This window comes from Panicum virgatum, chromosome 2K (genome assembly GCF_016808335.1).
Source record: "Panicum virgatum strain AP13 chromosome 2K, P.virgatum_v5, whole genome shotgun sequence".
NCBI lineage: Eukaryota > Viridiplantae > Streptophyta > Magnoliopsida > Poales > Poaceae > Panicum > Panicum virgatum.
In genome coordinates this window covers 8,147,412-8,168,714 of record NC_053137.1, presented here as the reverse complement: position 1 = coordinate 8,168,714, position 21,303 = coordinate 8,147,412, and the positions used below count along the sequence as shown (strand labels likewise).

Here is a 21,303-nt window from a genome sequence, read left to right as displayed (position 1 = left end):
CTAGAACATAACGTGCGCGTTGCGCGCTCTAGCACCAGTTTCTTCATTAGAAATATAACACATCTATGTACATGAGTAAACATAGTATAAGATAGCAAATAAAAAAATAGAAATATTGGAACTGGACATAGTAGCTTTGTATAAAGATAATAAGATCTAGCTATTCAAGTATTAAGAATATAGGACAACAATGCTTTGAACGACAAACAAACTAATAGCAGTCGTCTCAGGCAAATATATATCTTAACACCAGCAGTAGTACTACTGATTGAATGGCATGTGCAGCGAATAGGTTCTGTCAAGCCATATATTATAACTGAGGATCAGCATTAGTAGCTACCAAATATTTTTGTAGGTAGCTCGTAATACTAATCCAAATAAAAGCGAGTACTAATAAATTAGTGAGAACTTAGAAATAGCACAGTTTGCAGCCATAAAAGTATCCAAAAGAGAGTTAACTAATGCCGAGCATTAGGTTAAAACAGCTGAATACATTGCATGTAATAGCAATTCATCAGATGTAGGTCTAGGCATGGCTGCAATTGGGAAAACACAAAATGAGCTGATCAGCATCTCCATTCTAATCATCAATACTGGAACTGCAAATGTAGTTATCAAGAACAGTTGTTAGTTATAAAATAGTTGAAGATAACATGAAACAGCAATTCAATATTGTAGACATGGCAGGAGTACCTAAACCAAAAATGTTTTTGCAAGGTCAGGCACAGAAAGATTCTTTGATTAATAAGAATTTATATTCAGATTTAATTTAATAAATATTGTGATGTAGCAAACGCATAAATTGGTGAAGACTAATAAAGATATTAATTTTTGATCAAGTATAGCTATCTGTAGCTTATGTATTTGTCTCATTTGAAGTTTGTAGCAAGAGCATACCTAGGCTTGGCGGTGTCACGGACAGTCATCATCTTCATTTTCAGCATGTTCATCAAGCAGCAGTTTTTTAGCATTTTTTTTGCTAGGTGAGGGGCGGGACCTAAAAATTATACATGTTAGATATGAGATTATTATTTGACATGATATTAAAAAAACAAATCTGTGGTGGCAATATAGACCTTTTTCTTGTGTTAGTCTTATGCTATGCCTAGATAAAGGTAGACAGAAGGTATGAGCAATATTTATGGTAACTATTACATAGATAGATAGAAAAGAACAATAATTTATAGATAAGGTAAGCCTAGGTGTAAGAAAAGAAGATACTACCACCATGCATTGAGTAATATAAAGCAAGATTAGAGAAAATTTACAGATGTAGGTAAGGACATGAATAGAAAAGGAGAGAGGCACCTAGCAAGATAAGGGACGAAAAAAATCTATGTAGGGCCTTTTTGGTGCATATACAAAAACAACACATTAAGCGCATCACATCAATTTCAGACGTTAAATGGAAGGTGTTAAACTTAAATACTGAAGATTGTATCAAAGTATCAAGAGTAAACTAACCTTTGCAAATTGTTGCAAAAGCACAGCAGAAATCAGTAGCAATTTAATAGTAATGTGTTTTTCTTGATTGAGTAGGAAATGACCTGAGCAGCATAGAACAAGTGTCTAAATATAAATTTTGTGGAATGATGAGTTATCAACTGGTCTAGAAGCACAAATCTGTTAAACTGAAATTCACTATAATCGATAGCACATTCAGACAATACTATAGCAGATTTAAATACAGAGACACAAATTCAGAAGCGAAAAAACCATCAGCGTGGTTATGCATTTTCAGGAGCTACCTACATAGCTTAGTAACCATAGCTAAGTTCTAAACTGAAGCTGTCACTTTACACTGTCACTTTACACTGTCACTTTACAATTCTCAATAAAACAATTTTCATGGTAAGATGTGATAAAAAACAATCTCAGTAAATTATGATAGCAGCAGTATGAGCAAATCCACAACTAACACAAACTAATAGAACTAAGTTGGTGACACTATGAGATTGTGACCCCGAAAGCTATGAACCTAGATGCTTGTGCAGAATTAAAGAAAATATTTGAAGAAATCATAGGTAAAACATATAAAAACTGCCAGTCATATGTCACTATCATTTTTCTAAGAGTCAGCACAGTTTGACTGAATGATTACTCTTTATGCCAATAACCAGAAAAATAGAATATTTGATCACCACTCTGTTCTAAGCAGCAAGAATTCACCTTTGCAATGCCAAGACAACAACCACACGAAGATTCAGGCAACAGCAGACATAAACTCTTCACCTTGCAACAGGAATAAAGATAATATATAAGTGCAGTTCAGCTAGAGCAAATAAGCATATCGAGTCAAAGCAAAGGAACTTATTTCAGACATGCCAAATTCTAGGAACACATGTTCCAGACAGGTCAATGCGAAGCAACATTCCTTTTCAAGCTAACCAAGCTATCTTTCATATAATTATGGCCACTATCCCTTTCCATGCAAATAAACATTTTTTCAAGAATATGGTTACTATAACTTTATAATACCAGATATGTGCTGCTAAACTAAGCAGAGCTTTCATGGCAAACTCAACTTGTTTTTTATTAAAGAGCAAAATTTTCAAATCTACTGATGTCATAAAATATGAGGCAAAATAAGTAAGGTAGCCAAATGATACATTTATGAACTATAAACAACTGCCTTGAAGGCTGCAACTAAAAATTACTCAAACATATCAACCTGACCAAGGTAAAAAATAGGACATCTGTAGGGGGGAAATGAATCAGAGAAGGTAGAAACTGCGAACTCATTGAAGGGAAAAAAGAACCTGATTCAATAAGGGCTCATCCTTTTTTCTGCACGGCTAGCTGAACCTGCAAGCAAAGGAAAATACACAGCAATCATGCTCAGTAAAGGGCTGCAGCAGCCGGACAGGGAAAAAACCGGACCAAAGAAGATGAGATGAACCCACCTCAAAAGGCTTCAATCCAGCTGCTGCTATCTAACCCTTACCCTCCCAGGTCACCTGAGGCCATCACGCTGCCTACAGTCAGCCACATCAAAAAGTTTGCAGATTAGGCCAAGGCAAAAATCGAAGAAGTTGCAGATTAGGTTAAGGCAAAATGGGAACAAAAACACCACAGGGTAGGACCGTATGAGAGAGGAGAAAGCACAAGAAAGATACGGAGCTCACAAATCTCCACGTTCTGGTCTTGGAAGGCGGAGGAAGTAGAGGGAAGAAGACAGCAAATCAAAGCTACTGTTAGGGTTTGGGGTTGAGACGAGATGGACGAGGCAATGGAGGGAGGGGAGGGGCAGTGGAGGGAGGGGAGGTACTTATCTCGGCGACCATCGCAGAACTGGGACGAGAACGGTAGGCGCTGACGGGATGGCACGAGCTCCGCCAATTGCTCCGATGAGACAGCCTCGACATCATGGCGCTGACGGAGAAGGAGGGGGCGCACGCCTGTATGGGAGCGGGGCGTCGCCGCACAGTAGAGAGAGGAGGGAGCGCACGCGCCTGCTGCAGCAGAGCGGCGGCGCACGCTGTGCGGTCTAGTCGGACGGGATGGAACACCACGGCGAGGAAGATGACAGATCGACCGGCTAGGAGGCGGAGAGGTCGATGACCCTATCCACCGTCCTCCGTCCCCTTCTTTTTTCCTCAGTTACACATCTTCTACCACCATCCTCTCCCTGGTTGTGGGGTCATGCCTATCGTAGGCCTACCCTCCAGTGAGATAAGAAAAGATATGGGCCGGCGCGCCGAGGAACAGCAGCCTCCGTTCCACAAATACAACGCATGCTATAAGCTACCTGAGTCATAGCAGCTGACAGTGGGGCAATAGTAACCTGAGGTCCACCAGCCAGCAGCTTGTTCTACCATCTACAGAGTCGATGATGCCCTTTCCCCCTTCACCGCTCTCATGGCTGACTGGAAGCGTGAATCCAGGAGCTGACGAGATGAGGCAGCCTTTTTGACATGCTGCAACACGACCTGCTAGTCCGCTCGGAGGCCGTAGCGTGAATCGCTCCCGTGGCAGGAAAAGGAATCTACCGCAGCGTGAATCGCTCTCGAGCAAGGAGGAGCAACCTGTCTTTAAGAAACCCGATAAGGAGATTCCCGCTGCTGAGGAAGGTGGAGAACCAACAGGGTCGCACAGCTGGAGCCACGGAACCTTCCAACCAGCAGAAAGTAAACATGTAAGGCAGCGCTACAGTTAACATGCGGAGATATTTTTTACCACGAGGACATCTGCTCAGAAGCGATTCGTCACCGTTAATTTTGTAAGCAACGGTGCAGATAATTCGGCCGACGTGGATCTATTCCCTGGCCGGAGACCTTCGGGGCTTTCATATTTACGAGTGCAGTGCGCGCAGAGGCGCGCTCGTAAAATTTTCCTTTGATTCTGTTTGGAAATATATATTTATTTGCATGTGTCTAAATTCAGTTGAAGCGAAGGTGTTTAAAGAGTATAGTATAGTTAAGCAAAGATAGTACAGGATATCAAATTTAATTTAGTTTACAGGAAATGTAAGTTTATGACACAGTATGTATTTTCATGGAGATTAATATACCATCATGCTTACGGAAAGAATTACAGAAAAATGGTAATTGATTATATTGGTTGGCACCTGGCAATCAACGAATGTCACCACCGCCAGGTGCTTGCTGTGAAGAAGCAAAAATAAAACTTTCTCAAAATATGTTCTTTTTGCCTTTCTATTTAATTAGAAGCTAAACACACTACCAGAAAATGGTTCATTCGTCCCTGGCCGTTAGTACCGGTCATGCTTTGGTCTGGTACTAAAGTTGCCTCGATGCCATTTTAGTACCGGGTCCAAATTTGGAAGCTCCCAGAACCATTTTAGTACCGGACCAAGCCACCGGCCGGTACTAAATGTCGCATTTTAGTACCGGTCAGTGTTACCGGCCGGTACTAAAATGGTGTACCGGCCGGTAACACTGACCTGTACTAAAATGCGACATTTAGTACCGGCCGGTGGCTTGGCCCGGTACTAAATGGTCCTCTAGGGGTTACTTTAAAAGGAATGCATCTCACATCCAGTCACAAGTGATGCATAGGTGGGATGGTAAGGAAGGCTTGCGCGAGGTCGGAGGTCGTGAGTTCGATTCCCACGGATCGCGCACGCGCATATTACGCGTGAAATTTGCGTGACTTGTGACACGCGCATATTCCAATGCGTGTGTGCGTGCGGGGGCCTCCTAGCTGCTCCATATTTTTTTCTTTAATTTTTGGGCTCAAAACCATTTAATACCGGTCGATGTTACCAACCGGTACTAAATAGTCCTTTTAGTACCGGACGTTGCGACCGGTACTAAATGGATGTCTATTTAGTACCGGCCAGCTGGTACCGGCTGCTGCAGCCGGTACTAAGGGCGCCTGCCGCCCGGTACTAATAGCTCTTTTTCTGGCAGTGTCAACCGGGCATAGAATGTAAGATCACCTTGTATTTAGCCAATGGAGCTACTAAAAGGAGATGGACAGCAAATATATATCCTTGAAAGTATGCCACACACATATATAGCTTGATTCGACCGATCTTGTCGCCACTGCGAAACTTGTGCCCATAACCTATAAAGCATTTTTGCATAATAGTTAATAAACACAGTTCTCCAATAAGAATATACTAAGAAGCATTCACATGTATAAAGAGAAGGCTTGGAATACCTTGATTTTTTATGACTCTGCAAAGTCTCAATTTAGCATATGGTGTTAAGTTGAATTCCGAACTGAAATTTCTGCAGCTTGCACATGGATATAATGAGGCCAAATGTCCAGGTAAATTTATTCACTAAACCATGAAAAAGCTACATTTACTTTTCAAAATTGCTTTACCAACCATTGCGGAAACTTCATGGACCAATTTTCAGGCCATGAAAGAGCAAGTTGATCTCCTCCATTTTGCTCAGACATTGTTTGTCTTATTAGTATCACAGATTTGGGGGTCCTATTGTATCAGTGGAAGTAGCGAGCATGAATTGCAGGTGTGTGTGTATATATATATATATATATAATAGAAAATGATATAATCATTAGAAATTGAATTGTCTGCCTCTATGAACTACTGAACAAACATATATTAAAGGGTTAATTGGATCTGTGCCATTATAACTTTACCATATTTGAAGCGCGATATTACTTCGCGAGAAACTATGCTAGTGCCATTACAATTTCACACTTGTTCGAAACATGCCATTCCGAACCATTTCGATGTATTTATGAAAAACTTTGGACCAAAATGCCGTCGTCTTCAACCTCCCACCCCTATCCCATCTCTCCCCTATCCGGTACGCCCCCTCCTCTCCCTACAGCGCCGCCCCCTCCCCTCCCCTTCTTCCCTCCCGGCAGCGCGCGGCGGCGCTCGGGCGAGCGCGGGGGCCGCAGTGCCTGTGCAGCCGCAGCAGCAGCCGTGCCCGCGACACCGCGAACGCGCTCAGCGGCCGCAGCGAGTGGCCGGCAGCGCGAGCGGTGGTGGCCCAGGACTCGAACCCTCGGGCTCGCCGGCCCCCGTGTCCTCCAGGCGCCACCACCGCGTCGATCTCCTAGCCAAGGACCTCCTGCTCGACCGCGAGACGGTTAGCACAGCCCGGCGGCGCCGTCGCCTCCAAGGCATCGAACACCGCCGAGTAGTAGTCCACCGCCGCGGCCACCCGCCGGTGTAGGTCGTCCTCCGGGCAGTCGCTGCCGATGCTCACTTCCCTCTCGGCGAGGGTCACCACGGAGGGGTTCATGGATTTGACCCAATTCAAGAACGCCGCAACCGCAAGGTCGCTGCCAAGCTTGTGCAAGAACAGCACGCAGTTGACGGCTAGTGTCTCTTCCGGGTGCAGCTCCAGCTCCATGGCTGGGGCGTCGGCGAGCTGCGTGGTGCAGGGGAGGAGGAGAGGGTGGAAGCGGAATGGGAGGTTGAGGGAGCCGGCGAAGGCACAGAAACGATCGCCGGTGCGCAGGAGCACGTCGCGGTCGGGACCGGCGCCCGTGATCCGGACCTCGAGCGGGCCGAGATCAGGGTCCGCGCGGTCGGCGATGGCCTGCAGAAGCGGCGGCCACTGCACGCCGTGCGCGGCGTCGAGGTCGACGATGTGCAGGCGCCGCGCGATCTGGTTGTACGCCAGGTACGCCGTCGCCGACGGCGCCCCGGGCGCCGAAGAAGAAGAAGCCGCTCCGCCCGCGGGTGCGGCGACGACCTCCTAGCCGGCCCTGTCATCGCCGTCCATGCGGCGGGCGAGCGCGCAGGCGAAGTGGTGCGCGAGGCGGTCGGCCGCGTCGCCCCGCGGGTCGGCGGTGGACAGGACCTCGACTGCCACGTGCCGGGCGCCATCGACGTCGCCTCGGTGGAGGAGGCCGGCGCACGCGAGCACGAGCCCTCTCGGCGAGGACCCGGGTAGTATGTGCACGGGCACGAGCGATAGCGCAAAGGTTGAAGACGAGGGCATTTTGGTTCAAAGTTTTTCATAAACACATCGAAACGGTACGGAATGGCATGTTTCGAACAAGTGTGAAATTGTAATAGCACTGGCATAGTTTCTCGAGAAGTAATGGCGCGCTTCGAATACGGTAAAGTTATAATGGCACAGATCCAATTAACCCTATATTAAAAAGGTAAGAAACTGGACACGTGTTCATAGCTAATATAGTAATATTACAAACATACATATGGGACGTACTCAGGCCATTGTGAGACTAAATCAATCAATGAAGGTGGAGGGGGAAAACAATCTGATCTGGAGGAGGAGCAAGCGTGCTCTTGACGTGGTTAGACAACAACGGTCAGACCAAACAGCCCCCATCCACCATCCTCTAACACATTGGTCTCCTAAGCCTCCTTGTGAGCACTCTACCGAACACCTTGCGAGCTGCAGCCATGGTGCGTGCATTTGAATGTTGAGGAGCGCTGCTCGACAGCCTGGCACGGTGGCACCAACCCAGCAAAGAGCAACGCAACTGTGGGATCAAGGAGAGCGCTGGTGGGCATCACCTCCGCACTCACTGTATAACTCGTCTTGTACATGCACTCATGGCCGGGAGAACCTATGAGCGTTGCGCAATGCGCACAGCGACAACCATTGACCGCCGGCATGCCCGAGAAACAAATCAGAACAATCACTGGGAGCGAGGTCGCAGGATTGCAGGAAGGACGTGAGTAGGCGGGGGCGGCGAGCAATAAATGTGTGGGAGAAAGCACCTGATGAGGCCCGGTACGGTGGGAGGGCAGGGTAGCAGAGCGGTGCCTCGCATGCCGGCACCGGCAGTGGCGGAGCGCCGGCCCTCGCGTACTGGCGGCGATAGCGGCACCACCATCGGCCGCAGCCGCTCGGCGCTCGCTGACGACCCGTCCCTGCTTGATGCCCCGTTGGACAGGAGTCACCGTTGCCGGCGGCGGTAGCTGGACGCAGGCCCGCCGCCCGCGCGCGCAGACAGCGGCAGCAGAGCGCTGGCCCTCACGCACAGCAGCGATTACGGCGCCACCACGGAGTCCCGCACGTCACGGACTTGAGACGGGGAAGAGCAAGAACAACAAGCAAGGAAATGAGCAAGACAGAAGAACAGATAGGCTAACAGAGTTTGTTATTTCCCCAAATCATGTCCCCCAACCGTTTACAGGTGCCGGGGTTATATCTCCCGATCGGCAGAGTTCTCATGCTACACGACGGGCCAAGCCCAGGTACAATGAACGGGCCAAGCCCAGATACAGATAGCCCATTACATGGTTTGAACTATGCTATAGGAACAGGTAACTCCCTTGGTCGTGACACTCCCCCCGGGTTGAAATCCAGCTTGTCCTCAAGCTGGTAAGTCCGGAAAGCGACGAGCCAAATCACTTTCTTCTTCCCAAGTTGCCAATTCTGGAGGTAGGAGTGTCCACTGTACCAGGAGTTGCTTGATGGTGGAGGCTCCCCGTTGTACCATCCTGAAGTCCAATATCTTCTCTGGTGTGAGCAACTGCATTGGGTCGGTAGTGATTGCTGTCTGGTCAGCACTGGCCACGGCAGTTGGAGGAATATGCAGCTTGAGCTGAGACACATGGACCACTGGGTGGATCTTGGCGTCTGGTGGGAGATCTAACATGTAAGCAACATTTCCAATTCGCTGGAGCACAGTGAAAGGACCGAAGAATCTGAAGGCCAGTTTCTGGTTGCTACGGTTTGCTATAGATGTCTGAATGTAGGGTTGCAGCTTAAGGTATACCCGATCACCTACTGAGAAGATGCGTTCTGATCGGTGTTTATCAGCCTGATGTTTCATGCGTTGCTGGGCCCTCAATAGTTGCTGGTTAATTAGTCTGGACAGGAGCTCCCTTTCTTGCAGCCAAGCTTCCAGATCCGGCACCGAGCACATTTGGAGGTTGGTGATGCCAAAATGCCTTGGGGGATGTCCATACAGCACTTCAAAAGGAGATCGGCCGAGGGCAGAATGGTATGATGTGTTGTACCAAAATTCAGCAATTGACAACCACTGGCTCCACTGTTTGGGACAGGCATTAACTGTGCATCTTAAGAATGTTTCCAAGCATTGGTTTAGACGCTCAGTTTGACCGTCTGATTGAGGATGATAGGATGAACTCATAGCCAACTGTGTATCTGTTAGCTTGAAAAGCTCCTGCCATACTTTTCTTGTGAAAATTCGATCCCTGTCAGAGATGATTGTCTGTGGCATACCATGGAGCTTATATATATTGGCCAAGTATAACTGAGCAACTTGCAGGGCAGTATAAGGGTGTGCCAGAGGGATGAAATGACCATATTTAGTAAACTTGTCCACTACCACCAGTATAGTGTTATACCTGTTGGATTGAAGAAGTCCTTCAATGAAATCCAGGCTAACAACTGTCCATGGCTGTGAAGGAACAAGCAGTGGGTCCAGAAGTCCAGGTAGCTTGACATGTTCAACCTTTGCTTGTTGGCAGATTGAGCAAGATTTGACATAATCCTGAATGTCTTGTTTCATTTTTGGCCAAGCAAATAGTTATTTGATTCTGGAGTAGGTGACATGAATACCAGAGTGTCCACCAATTTCACTGTTGTGCATAGCTTGCATAATGTGCCGCTGGGCTACCTTATTGTTTCCAACCCAAATCCTGCCCTTATATCTGATCACTCCATTCTGCAGGGAGTAGTCCTTGCTGGTTCCATTGGACAGCACCAATTGTTGGAGTAATTGAGTGGCCTGAGGATCATCTTGGTACCCTGCAACCAATCTATCCATCCACACTGGGGTGGTTTCAAAAATAGCACAGATAGGTTCAGTTGTAGCACACCTGGATAGTGCATCAGCAGCAGCATAGGTAATTCCTTTCTTGTAGGTGATGGTAAAAGACAGGTCCATTAGCTTCAATACTGCCTTATGTTGTAGCTTGGTTGTGGCCTTTTGCTCAGTTAGGAATAACAAGCTTTTGTGGTCAGTTCTGATGGAAAACTAGTTATGTTGCAAATAGCACCTCCATTTATCCACTGCAAGCAATATATCCATGAACTCTTTCTCATAAGTTGATAATCCCTGATTCCTGCCACTCAATGGTTTGCTTAAATAGGCTATAGGGTGTCCTTCTTGCATCAATACAGCTCCAAAACTAGAATCACTAGCAACAGTTTCAAGCACAAAGGGCTTGTGGAAGTCAGGCAGAGCCAGGACAGGAGCTTGCATCATGGCCTGTTTCAACAGTTGAAAGGCTTCTTCTGTGGTTGGTGTCCAGGCAAAAGGAGTTCCTTTCTTGAGCAATAGGGTTAGTTGTCTACTCAACATGCCATAATTCTTGATGAACTTCCTATAATACCCTGTGAGACCCAGAAATCCTCTTAGTTGTTTTAGATTTGTGGGAGTAGGCCACTGTTGAACTGCCAGAATTTTAGAGGGTTCAGTTGAGACACCCTGACTGGATATGACATGTCCAAGATATTCAATTTTCTGCTGAGCAAAAGCACACTTAGATTTCTTGATGAGAAATTGATTATCTCTAATGATTTGGAATACTTGTTTGAGGTGCTGGATATGCTGATCAAGTGTCTTGCTGTATACCAGAATGTCATCCATGAACACAAGGACACCCTGTCTCATCAATGGTGCAAATATTGTGTTCATTAAGCTCTGGAATGATGCAGGGGCATTAGTCAATTCAAAGGGCATGACAAGAAACTCATAGAGCCCATGATGTGTCCTGAAGGCTGTTTTGTGCTCATCCCCAAGAGCTACACATATTTGGTGATATCCTGAGCGAAAATCCATCTTGGTAAACCACACAGCACCAGCTAACTCATCAAGTAACTCATCCACAATGGGTAGGGGTTGCTTGTTCTTCACCGTGATGGCATTAAGATGTCTATAATCCACGCAAAATCGCCATGTGCCATCTTTCTTTTTTACCAACAGCACGGGAGAGGCAAAGGGACTGGAGCTGACTCTAATTATGCCATTCTGAAGCATTTCTTTTACTTGGTTCTCAATTTCAGTCTTTTGAGCATGGGAGTATCTATATGGCCTCACATTGACTGGTTGGGCTCCAGGCAGCAGTGGAATGTGGTGGTCAGCATCTCTTCTTGGTGGTAGGCTAGATGGCTCAGCAAAGAGATCAGCATTAGCATCAATTAGCTGTTGTATGGGCTGTGGTATAGCTGCTTCAGTAGTATCCATAGAGCAAATATGATCATCCAGCATAGGAATGTTGTCTGGTTCTGTGTGGACTAGTTGTAGGCAAAAAGCAACAGCACCATGTTTGAGGAGTCCTTGTAACTTAGTGGAGGAGACAGCTGGGCATCTGGAGGTGTCATCAGTAACTCCCTTGAGAGTGATCCTTATGCCTTTATGATTGAATCTCATAATCTTCCTACCCCAGTGGATCCACATTGGACTGCAACTTTCAAGCCAATCTTCTCCTAGTATCATATCATAACACTGGAGATCCAATATCTTTGCATCTGACAGGAAGGTGTGTCCCTGCACAAGCCAAGGCAGTTGAGGAACAAGACTGTTGCAGATCATAGTACCTCCACTAGCTGACTTGTAACTTGACTCAGGGCATTGTTCAGTCTGCAATTGCAACTTCTGTACCAATGCAGAGCTGACAAAGGTGCCTATGCTGCCCGAGTCGACAAGTATCAATACTTGTTGCTTGCCAATTGAGCCCAGAAGCTTCATAGTTCTTCTTGTGACCTGCTTGGTGTCAGGTTTATCAGAGATGGCCAACAAAGGTGATTCTGAATAGAGGGTAGACTCTGAATCCTCATCAGTACAGTCATCTATTGGCTCAATTGCATCGAGAATCTCTTCCAACATGTGCAGTGGAACATGTTGTGGGCACTTGTGGTTGTGAGACCACTTGTCGCCACATTTGAAACATAAATCCAGTTTCTTCCTGTTGGCAATCAGTGCAGACAGCTTGTCATCCTTTCCAGTGTCCTCTCTTGTGGTCTGATTTCTTCCTTTTTCAACAGAACCTGATTTGGGGGTGAATTTGCCAGAGTCGTGCTGGTCACTACGAGTAAATCCCTTCCTTCTGCCATGGTCAAGCTCTTCCTCTTGTAGCATAGCCAGAGTGCTAGCAGACTGAACATCCTTCGGCTGGTGAAGTGAGATGGCAATCCTGATCTCTTCCTTCAGCCCTCCCAAAAATCGAACGACGAAGTATGTGTCATCATAGGATGGGTTGTAGAGCAGAATACCGTGGGAAAGCTGCTCAAACCGCTCCAGGTACTCTGCAACCGAGCCGGTCTGTCGTAGCATATCCAACTAACGCAGCTGAATCTGGTACTGATCACGATCAAACCGGTCAAAGACTGCTTGACAGAATCTTGCCCAATCCAGTTCGCGCCCATGATGTTCAGCTGTCTGGAGCCAAGAAGCTGCTGCGCCTGTGAAATTCAGCGCCGTGAATCTGGTCTTTAGATGATCCCCCACGGAGTAGACCTCGAAAAACATTTCACAGCGATCACGCCAAAGCTGAGGATTATCACCATTGAATTTAGGGAACTCGAGTTTGGGGAGGGGAGTATGGCGTGCGAAATCATTCTGGGGAAAGGGCTGGGGGTACATACCCGTGACCGGGCACGGCGGCTGGGAACCCAAGATCCCGCCGCCAACATCCCGGTGCTGGTGTTCCTCATGGTGCCCGCTGGGCCGCTCCCCGGTTGACGCAGATGGGCGCGTCCCCGGATTCGGAGCCAGGTTGAGATCGAACGGATTCGTCCATCTCGAACTCGGAGCCGTGGTTGGTCGCGAACTCGGCGGCGGGGGTGGTGGCGGTGGGGGCGCGACCTCGAGACGGTGAAGTCGAGTCGCGAATCGCTCCGACTATGCCAGGAACTTGTCGATGGCCGCCTCCGCCGAAGTCCGCCATGCCTCCAGCCCGGATAGCTTATCCAGCGCTTGGGTCATCAACAACTCGAGGCTGTCGAACTTCTTGGCATGGTCTTCCATGGCGGTGGTGACCTGGGCTTCGAACTTGGTAGGTTTCGCGGCGCCAGGTCGAGCGGGGCGCGGCGCAGGTGCTCGATCTGCGGGTTCCCAACTAAAACCTAGGCGGCGCGGGGATTTATGGTCGGCGGCGCCGGGATGGCTAACCGACGATCTGTGGTGGCCACAGCCGATGGGGAGTCGGGAGTGGGGCGTGGACGCCGGCATTGGAAAAGACGGCGGCGAAGCGGACCCTGCGTGCCGTGGTAGCCACACGGGTCAGGGAACACGCGTCAGCGGCGGATACTGGGGGCGGCGGCCGGGGATCGATGAATTTGATACCAATTGTCACGGACTTGAGACGGGGAAGAGCAAGAACAAGTAAGGAAATGAACAAGACAGAAGAACAGATAGGCTAACAGAGTTTGTTATTTCCCCAAATCATGGCCCCCAACCGTTTACAGGTGCCGGGGTTATATCTCCTGATCGGCAGAGTTCTCATGCTACACGACGGGCCAACCCCAGGTACAATGAACGGGCCAAGCCCAGATACAGATAGCCCATTACATGGTTTGAACTATGCTATAGGAACAGGTAACTCCCTTGGTCGTGACTGAGTCACCGTTGCCGGCGGCGGTAGCTGGACGCAGGCCTGCCGCCCGCGCGCGCAGACAGCGGCAGCAGAGCGCGGGCCCTCACGCACAGCAGCGATTACGGCGCCACCACGGAGTCCCGCACGTCGCGGTTCCTCTGATGCGCCGTGGGGGGGAGGCAGAAGTGCGCGAGCGATTGCGGAGCGAGGCGTGATTCTTTTTTTCTTCCATCGATAGGAAAGGAACTGGCGCCACGGGATCCTTCCTGAGAGATCGAATGGGGGGATATTTTTTTTTACCACAGCAAGCTAGCATGCAGGCAATATGCGCTGTAAATCATTGAACGGACGGTGAAAATTATTTACGACGGCGTGGACGGCCTGGCCGGACGCCGACCTTCGGAGAATTCACATATAGAAAAAGAAATAGAAAGAAATGTACAGCTACGGGAAGGCAGATGGATCCTCAAAAAACATCTTTGGGATAATTCAATTCAATCACCTTGAAATTGAGAGAACAAAACAGGATAATTCAATTTTACCACGATTCGTGCGCTTGGACTAGCAGCGTGCAAAAGCAGAGCAGCAGCAGAGTCAATCGCCGGTGGTGAGAAGAATGTGCTTCTATCTGTGTTCTCACCTACTCGCAATGGTGCACTGCAGGGCCCATTTGTAGGTGTCAATGTTCCCTAGGTCAGCAGAGGAATTAAATTTTCATTTGATTGATTTTTGTCAGAACTTTGTTGAGAAATCTAAAATTTTCTTTATCTTATCTTGGAATGTTATCGGCGCGATGTTGCCCTGGCAATACAATAGTGATGCCATAGTTCTTCAACTCTCATGCCTCGTTCGCTCCTCAGCTACTAACTGAAGGAAACGGGCAAGCGATAAATACCTATTTTTTTTGTTTTTGTTATATCGGTGGCAGGCTACCTGCTCCTTCTGATTACGACCAAAAACTAAATTTTCTGCAAATGGATCTACATCACATGTCTAGCTGGGCCGTAAAAGCCCAACAACATACTAGTTTCATAAAGGAATGAGCCCATACTGTTAGTGGGCCTAAGAATCTGGTAATCAGAAATTAGTATTGGCCCGAGATAGGATTCAAATTGGCACAACGCCCTGCCTCTCCTCTCCAACCCGATCGCCTGCCTTCAGTTCGCCGCCGACGCTCACCTCGGGTCGCTGTCCCGTCCGCGCCTGGCACCACCAATCGATGTAACCTTCTGCCCCCTCCCTCTTCTCCACCGGTTAGTTTCGTGTTCCTGAGCTCGGATTTCTGAATTTAATGATAGATCCCATCTCGCGATCATTTTTTTTTATTTTAGTTATCGCGTTGTCGATCCGCCTGTCATGGTCTCGCTCGAAGCTAAGCGGAACTCGGGGCTTCTCTGAGGACGATTGCTGCATCGGTATGTTCTCCGATCCTGTAGGTGCTGGGGTTGAGATGGGAGCGGTAGATGGCTTGATTGGCCCTGGCTCAATCCGACTGCCTGGGCGTGGGCGGAAACTTGTTTTTTCTAATGACTTCATATGGGGAGCTTATTTTGCGATTTTTTTTGCTAGGATCGCTTTATCTGATACGGCTTCAATTGGAGCAAATGTAGCTGTATAACAAACAATCAATATTTTCTATTAAAACACATTAATATTTTCCAGCTGGATTTTGACGTGACTATAAGGTTGTTTTACAATACTGCTTTAGCCAGCTCAGTAGTGCAGCCTATTTGGTAAGGGGAAAAGAAATATATATCCATGTAAAGCCATAGTGGAACTTGGCATGTCTTATTTTTATTGCTGGGCAGTGCAAGGAACACCGTGGGATATACCCTTCAAAAAGCAAAAGCACATGAAGATAAGATATGCTACTTGCATATTTCACCTTTCTTAAGCAACATCTGCAAAGAAATCATGAATCGTGATCCGAGCAGCAACCGGAATCCGCACCGTCCTCTGGTCATTATACCAAGTCAGGCTGCCAAACGTATAGTCCCCTTGAAACATCCACATCGGTGATAACTTGACCTTAAATGTTTGAACTTTGATTGCAGCATTGAACACAAGAACAGACGGCTCAACTTCCATCTTGACTCCAACCGGGCTCTCGATTGCGATGTGGTAGACTGCATCGACCTCACCGACATTTGTGACGGTTCTTGATACAGTAACTGGGTACCTCAGATCTGGAACCGAGATGGATGGCAGGTTCAAGAGATGCCCTGGCACCACTGTTGTGTTGCAACTTGCGGATCTTTTGATGATGCAACCGATGATGTTGTTGTAATCGTTTGGATCGATGTCATAGATCAGGCCAGGATCTGCTGCTCTGTTAGGGTTGATGTGCCCACCTCCAAAGTCGAATGGGTCGGCAATCTTTCGAGGCAACCCATTAGCCAGTATTGGCATGCCATGTTCATCAGTTACAGATGCTTCGCCATGCAAAATGAAACAGAGATAAGACAAGTGTAACATTCCTTAATCATGACTTTAGAATTAGAAGTTGTGCAAGTTATGGTTGATTACCTGTGGTGATGATGGCGGATTTCAGTGCAGCAGGAGACCATTGTGGATGTAGAGCTTTCAGCAGGGCGACGATGCCAGATACGTGCGGAGTAGCCATTGATGTCCCCGACTTAAACTTATAGGAGTCCCCCATTGCTGCTAAGATGCCGGCTCCAGGTGCCGCTATGTCAGGCTGTTGAGGAAGCAAGAGCAAAGTGAAACGGCTTCATAATGCCAACTGCCTAGAATGCATGGTAGTAAACTCTTTACACCAGGTACCTTGATAACATCAGCGTTGTAGATTGATGGACCTCTGGAGGAGAATGCTGCCACTTTGGGAGCCAATATCTCTTTACTCGTAAAGCTGCGTGCTGGTTCAATCTTTGCCACAGCAGAGCTGCTTGAGACAATCATACCTCGTTAACGAACTAGAACTTCACCAAGTGCGCATTGTAATTTGTAATTTTTTAGTTTATCCAGAAGTGTTGTACCTCGGGGATGTCATGTAGTATTCTAGAATCTGGTACCCGGTGTCAAGGTCCACGAGGACACAGGCAATGCCTCCGCAATTAGCGGTGTCCTCAGGAATGTCCGTCGTATACTGAGCGAAAACAAGACCAGAGCCCCCGGCATTCAGGACGTTTCGCAACGCGATAGCGAATTCCAAGCGTGGGGCTATTTGTGGCTGTGTTGGAAAGCATAACGCAATCCGCCCTTTCAAATCCGTACCATTCAGAGCTTCCTCCGTGCAGCTAGTATTCACAGGGGAAAAAAACTTCTGCTCAGCTTCAAGATAATGTGTGTAACACGGTAGGAAAACTTCGAGAAGGGTAAAAGTTAAATTAGTGGCTTAACGTACAAGACTCCAACTCCAGTGGTAGTAAGGTTTCTGAAACTGCTCCTGGCTGAGTTCTTGTCTTGGTAGTAGAGAGATTGTCCCTGAAAAATTGGTAGATTTTCTCTCAACATCAGTCAGTAAATATAATTTTACTAATTCGAGGCAGAACTAGCATTTGTATTCCGTACCGCTATCTGTTGCTTGTTTCCCAGCGTGATGACGGTTGGAAACGAGCGGTCAATCGTACTCGCGGCTACGGTGATGACCCACGGGACAGTATTCCCAACGGTCTGCGGTCTCGGACCGTCGTTCCCGGCTGAGTACACGACGGTGATCCCCTTCTTAACCGCGTGCAGTGCGCCGAAAGAGTCTGTGTCAACGGGGCCACCGATGGACAGCGAGAGCACGTCTACCCCATCGTGTATCGCGTCGTCGATGGCCGCGAGAATGCCGATGGTGCTGCCGCGACTACCGGGACCCCACAAGGATTTGTACACAGCGATGCGAGCCCTGGGCGCCCCGCCACGCGCGGCACCCGCGCCGAGGCCGTGGAAGCTGACCCCATCCACGACAGAGCCTGCTGCGGTGGAGGCTGTGTGCGTGCCGTGCCCGCCCTTGTCGCGGGGCGAGAGGAAGTCCATCTTGAGGTTCTCCTCGTCCTGTCCGACGCTGTAGAACCGTGCGCCGATGATCTTGCGGCTGCAGTTGTTGAGGTCCCAGCCCTGACCGACTTGGCACACGCCTCTCCACCGGGACGGCACTGGCCCGTACCCTTCGTCGCTGAAGCTTCTCGACTCCGGCCAGATACCTGAAGCAAGTGAATGCCCAAGGACGATGCACGTTACTGTTTGCACAAGAATTTTGGCGCCAGAAGAGCGAAAAGATGCGTTTCCGAACGAGATCACGTTGGTAAAGTACAAGAAGATTGGGTACGGACCACTGTCGACGACGCCGATGATTATGTCCTCTCCATATCTGCCTTCACGGAGCAGGTCGCTGGGTATTTGGGAGCCCAGACCAAGGAAGTCCCAGCTTCGTGTGGTTGTCGCCGTGTAGCTTCTGCTTGGTTCCAAACTGATGACTTCTGGAGACTCTGTAGAGTTATTAACAGAGCCACACAGCAGGCGCGGCTAGCAGTTAATTTACTGATGATCACGACTACAAAGGTTTCGGAACAAAGCGATCAGCAGTGAACTGAGCAGTAATTAAGCGAGCTGGCGAGGTCTAGCTTGTTCAGTTGTTCGAGCAGAAAGAGCGAAAGGCCTGACCTGCGAGCTGTTTAGCTTGTTCTTCAGTGAGCATTGCTGCGAAGCCTGAGAAGCCATGCTTGTAGTTGTGAACCATGGAGGCCAAAGAATCTTCCTTGCTGAAAGTTTAAGAGTTTACACACGAAAACACAATTAATCTCTTGATGGCTAACATTATTGCTACTGATCATCGAGGAATGGTGATGAACCATGATCAGTTTGCATATCGTTCTTCTCAAAGTTACTCTTAAAAAAGATCAGCAAGTAACAAGCACGGCCTAACTGAAAAGAGGCTACGTACCTTCCAAGAATGTTGATGAGTAGATCATGGTGCGAAGCGATGACATCATTCGGGTGTCCATGTTTCACATCTCCTAGGTAGACGATATAAAGCTGCAAATGCCGGAGCAGAATAGGATTTAGATTACAGAAACATCTCTTCAAGCTACTCATATCATCTCTCTCTGTCTAGCTAGTGATGAAAGAAGCGCGTTAATAGGCATGCTTACCCTGCGAGATCCTCCATGTACTCCCAGAAGCAGCATGCAAAAGCAAAGCAGTAGTGCCGAGGCCAGAGGGCCACGTGATGAAGAAGAGAGTCCCATATATGTTCTCTGTGCTGTGTGTTGTTGATTGGTGCCACTAGGGCAGGGTATTTATACACATGTATGAAGGTTGTGTATTCTCCTGGTCAAATTAGAAATAGTCAGAGAATTCTTATCTGATGTTCCTTTCCACTTACCTTGCAACAAATACATATTGTTTTATGGGAAAGACACGTTAACCCGTGGTTCCTTAATTTTCATCCTTGACAGTGACACACCAACAAATGAAGAAACAGTCCATAACCGAAGCATCAGCCAGCGGTTTAAAGGATCGGCCATGATAGCCAGATTCTCGTTCCCTAGCGGAGTCGTCAAAAAGTGTGTTGACGCTAAAACATGCCGTCACACGAGCACGTCACATGCAACTCGTAGAGGGCTCATTGCAGTGCCTCCACGAGATCCGGTCAGACCGGTTTGGTAGGCCAGTCAGACCGGTTTTGCCGGGGAGCCCAAAACCGGGGAGCCCGACGAAGATCCAATGAACGCTCGTCCGGGAGGGACCCCGTCAGGGCAAGCGCACACTGGATTGCTCTAGGCTCGGCAGGCTAGCTAGGGCACCCCCTCACGCCATGGAGACGAGAGATGAACAGCACATAGGGTTGGAAAAGCTAGGGCAAAAGAGAAAAGATAAAAAGATAAAAGATTGTATTTTGACCGATTGGATACCCTCAATCGGCCATGACTCTTTATATTTATAGGGAGGGAAGGTCTTACCCCATTAGAAGTCCAAATCCTAATTAATTTCATGCCGAAATACAACTCCTAACTCAGACTGGGCTATCTGGACCGGTCTGACCGCCCTAGCCAACCGGTCTGACCGGTCCGGGTCCGGGTCAAGTCTTCCCGAAGTCATAACTCTTTCATCTGAAGTCCAAATCAGACGTTCTATATATGTATTTTGATCATCTCGACGACACTACTACACAATCCTTTTCCGAGGCGGGCGTTTTTTATTTTCGGAAGCGGGCAAAGGCAACCGCCTCCAATGGAAGGCCACAGTTAATCAGTGATTTACGGAGGCGGTTGGACTGCCCGCCTCCGTTAATCGAACAGGAAAAATAAAAAAAGAAACCCAATGGATGGGCCCGCCGAGCCCATCCATGGCTGTCGCCGCCGCTCGCCGCTCGTCGCCGGGATCCAGCCGGCCGTCGCCAAATCTGCCGCTCCTCGGCCAGATCCGCCGCCCTCCGCCTCGGTCGACCGCCCTGTGCCGGCCACCAGCCGGATCCGGTCTCCCTGCGCCGCCACAGGCCGAATCCGGCCGCCCTGTGCCGGCCACCGGTGAAGGGGAGGAGCAGGGAGATGGGAGGGGCGCCGCTGCCGGGGCCGCCGGATCCGGCCTCCCTGCGCTGCCACCGGCCGGATCCGGCCGCCGGACCTCGTGCGGAGGAGCCAGCCACGGAGGAGCCGTGCCCCCTGCCTCGCTGGCCGCTTGGCCCCGGATCCGGCCTCACCGGTCTGCCCGCGCCGGCAGGCCGTGCTCCTGTCTGAGCACTGCCGCACCGCCTTGCGCTGCCACACCGCCTCGCGCCAAGCACCGCCGCGTCCGCCTCGCACCGCGCGCAGCCGATCCGCCTCTCGCACCCACGTCGGAGGGAGAGGGAGAGGGCGAGGGAGGAGAGGTGGAGGAGCGCCGCATGGGCTGAGGGAGGAGTGTCGAGTCGGCTGTAGAGGGAGAGGGAGAGGAAGAAAGATGAGTGAAGAAACCCTAAGTTTCTATATTTATACCGCAAACACTAATTGGGCCTAGTCTGGGCTAGTTGGGCCTTGGCCTTTTCCAAGGCGGGCCTTTAAGTCGACCGCCTCCGTAAATCGATTAACTGAGGTGTTTGCGTTAGAACAACCACCTCGGTTAATCAATATTAACCGAGGCAAGCATTTTAAATATGACCGTCTCGGTTAATGGATTTTGCGAGGCGGGGCGTTTGCGTTAGAACAACCACCTTAGTTAATCAATATTAACCGAGGCAAGCATTTTAAATATGACCGTCTCTGTTAATAGATTTTGCGAGGCAGTTTTCTATAACCACCTCGGCTAATAAAAAGTGACCGCCTCGTTTAATTATGGCCATTAACCGAGGTGGTTATTTTTTCTGCCCGCCTCCGAGCCCATTTTAAAGCGTCTCGGTTAATCAGATTTTGTAGTAGTGTGAGAGCTACACAATGGTGAAG

At 48.7% G+C, this 21,303-nt stretch overlaps 1 protein-coding gene, 1 long non-coding RNA gene and 1 pseudogene across 4 annotated transcripts; all 3 read right to left on the bottom strand.

Annotated features, from left to right (window-relative positions):
* Positions 1-212: 212 nt before the first annotated feature.
* LOC120664805 lies at positions 213-3,546 on the bottom strand. Of its 2 annotated transcripts, none has more exons than XR_005671024.1 (6): positions 2,904-3,546; positions 2,760-2,805; positions 2,170-2,232; positions 1,077-1,105; positions 898-997; positions 213-599 (listed from the first exon to the last, which is right to left on the bottom strand). It is a non-coding gene; the product is annotated as an uncharacterized LOC120664805 (long non-coding RNA). The 2 variants fall into 2 exon arrangements; XR_005671022.1 differs by lacking the exon at positions 1,077-1,105 and adding an exon at positions 1,465-1,547 and having other exon boundaries at positions 2,904-3,545.
* Positions 3,547-5,427: 1,881 nt separating this feature from the next.
* LOC120664798 lies at positions 5,428-8,960 on the bottom strand (annotated as a pseudogene).
* Positions 8,961-15,567: 6,607 nt separating this feature from the next.
* LOC120664787 (subtilisin-like protease SBT3.8) lies at positions 15,568-19,171 on the bottom strand. Of its 2 annotated transcripts, none has more exons than XM_039944128.1 (10): positions 19,036-19,171; positions 18,828-18,919; positions 18,548-18,645; positions 18,217-18,372; positions 17,468-18,087; positions 17,301-17,380; positions 16,933-17,193; positions 16,721-16,841; positions 16,463-16,634; positions 15,568-16,368 (listed from the first exon to the last, which is right to left on the bottom strand). In XM_039944128.1, the coding sequence occupies exons 1-10, from the start codon at positions 19,129-19,131 to the stop codon at positions 15,827-15,829; spliced, it is 2,238 nt and encodes a 745-aa protein (XP_039800062.1). In that variant the 5' UTR covers positions 19,132-19,171; the 3' UTR covers positions 15,568-15,826. The 2 variants fall into 2 exon arrangements, with proteins under 2 accessions (XP_039800062.1, XP_039800070.1); XM_039944136.1 differs by having other exon boundaries at positions 16,721-16,838.
* Positions 19,172-21,303: the final 2,132 nt, after the last annotated feature.